The sequence below is a fragment of the Crocuta crocuta genome, unplaced genomic scaffold (genome assembly GCF_008692635.1).
Source record: "Crocuta crocuta isolate KB4526 unplaced genomic scaffold, BGI_CrCroc_1.0 scaffold647, whole genome shotgun sequence".
Taxonomy (NCBI): Eukaryota; Metazoa; Chordata; class Mammalia; order Carnivora; family Hyaenidae; genus Crocuta; species Crocuta crocuta.
Genome location: NW_027531286.1, coordinates 1,104,714 through 1,106,519, shown reverse-complemented (window position 1 = coordinate 1,106,519; position 1,806 = coordinate 1,104,714). Strand labels below are relative to the sequence as shown.

The 1,806-nt window shown below is 70.4% G+C and overlaps 2 protein-coding genes across 2 annotated transcripts in view; one reads left to right on the top strand and one right to left on the bottom strand.

The window, feature by feature from the left end:
* Positions 1 to 671, top strand: part of PTPRCAP (protein tyrosine phosphatase receptor type C associated protein) — a 2,514-nt gene extending 1,843 nt beyond the window's left edge. The window contains exon 2 of the mRNA XM_077771377.1: positions 1 to 671. This exon is cut by the window's left edge and continues 216 nt beyond it. Within this exon, the coding sequence (XP_077627503.1) occupies positions 1 to 432 (432 nt within the window). The 3' untranslated portion in view covers positions 433 to 671.
* A 111-nt stretch (positions 672 to 782) lies between these two features.
* RPS6KB2 (ribosomal protein S6 kinase B2) overlaps positions 783 to 1,806 on the bottom strand; it is a 5,908-nt gene continuing 4,884 nt past the window's right edge. The window contains exons 13-15 of the mRNA XM_077771395.1: positions 1,624 to 1,784; positions 1,409 to 1,521; positions 783 to 1,179 (exon numbers count right to left, since the gene is read on the bottom strand). Of these exons, the coding sequence (XP_077627521.1) occupies positions 999 to 1,179; positions 1,409 to 1,521; positions 1,624 to 1,784 (455 nt within the window). The 3' untranslated portion in view covers positions 783 to 998. The remainder of the gene's footprint in view (positions 1,180 to 1,408; positions 1,522 to 1,623; positions 1,785 to 1,806) is intronic.

Below are 1,806 nucleotides of genomic sequence, written 5' to 3'. Positions count from 1 at the left end.
CACCACCCGGCCCGCCTGGGCGCCGCACTGTGGGGCCGCACCCGCCGCCTGCTCTGGGCCAGCCCCCCGGGCCGCTGGCTCCAGGCCCGGGCTGAGCTGGGGTCCCCCCATGACGACCCAGAGCAGCAGCAGGACGAGCAGGACGGGGAAGACGACTACCACCTGGTCGGCGGCCTGGAGGAGGCAGAGTCCCGGGAGGAGGAGCCGCGGTGCGTGGAGGGGCCCGGCCCCCGGCAGGACCCAGAGCCCGCTGAGGAAGCGTGTGACAGTAACGCCGGTGGGGGCCTGGGCCTGGGCTCCCAGGGGCCGGCGGGCTCGGGGGGCAGTGCTGAGGCCCTGCTGAGTGACCTGCACGCCTTTGCTGGCAGCGCGGCCTGGGACGACCGCTCCGAAGCGGCCGAGGGCCAGGACCTCCACGTCACCGCACTGTAGGAGCCAGCGTGGTGCCACATCCCTGTCACCATGCCCCTGCTTCCCAAGCCGCCGTGGCTGCTTGGACACAGCCTGCCCTGGTCCCGCTGTCACCCACACCCCCAGATGGACACTCTCAGACTGTCACTCCCCCCACCCACTCCGTCCCCAGAGCTGTGCATCCCTGTCCCCACCAGGAAGGCCACCCATCCCTATGGGCACCGGGCAGCCACCTGAAATAAAAGCCCTCCAGCCCCGTGGCTCTGTGGTCCTGTGGCAAGCCTCCCCGTCTCTAAGCAGGGGCTCCTCCTGCCACGCCCCCCGCCCCACCCCTGCCCCCTAGAAGTTCAAGGGAAGAGCCAGGTCAGTGCCATGATTCAATAGTTTAATTCTCCGAGGGCACAGCTCAACTGCGGGAGGCCAGCAGGGCGGCAAGGCCACTCCACCGGACAGCCACAGCCGGGGGCCCCTTGTGGGCATGGTTCAGGGGCACAGCCACCGCCAACAGAGACGCGCTGCCACACGCTGTACTCCTGGCCTCTGGACCTGGCCGGGAGTCCCGCCCGCCCTCACGGCCATCCGTCCTCCTAGCGCCCAGGGCGCCCACGGCCCCTCTTGGACTTCTTGGTCCCTGAGGGGGGTCGGATGGGGAGGGGTGCAGAGCTCGAGGGCGGCGGCGGCGGCAGGAGAGGAGGTAGGGGGGGCTCCGAGGGCTCCACTGGGCCAGGGCTGGGCCGGAACCCCTCAAAGGGCGAGAATTTCAGGGGGCTGCGGGGGAAACCAAGGCTGAGTCAGCACCTACCGGCACTGGGGTCAGAGGCCCAACTTCCCCCCTGCCGGGCACGCAGGCTGTGAGGTCAAGTGCCCAAGCCAGGCAGCCTGTGCCACGACGGGGCCCTGGTGGTAGAAGGGAGAGCGGAGGCAAGCCCTGGGGTGGACGGGCAGGGCCACAACCGGCCCCCGACGCCAGCTACGCACCCCCCCTACCCTGCGGTACCTGACCGGGGTCCGGGGGCTGCTGTTCAGCCGCCTGGGGGAGCGGAGCTTGGGCTGGAAGGAGAAGCCCTCCTTGATGCTGTCCAGGACGGAGGGAGCCACGTACGTGAAGCCCTGGGGAGGAGGGGCAGAGGCAGGGCTGGGCTCGGCACCCGCCGCCCCTCAGCCACCATCCTGCCCGTGTCCCCGTAACCCCCGGGCCCCAAGGGACCTCACCAGGAAGGCCTGGTTGGCGCTCTCGCTGAGGGCCGTGTCATCGGGACTGTCCACCGGCGTCTGCCGTGTGAAGTGGATGTCAAACTGGCTCACGTCCTCCTCTGACTGCTGCAAGCACCCCGAACAGGGAGCAGGGGTCAGGGGGCGTCCAAGCGGGTCCCCTGCCAGTCCCCCCGAGCCTCC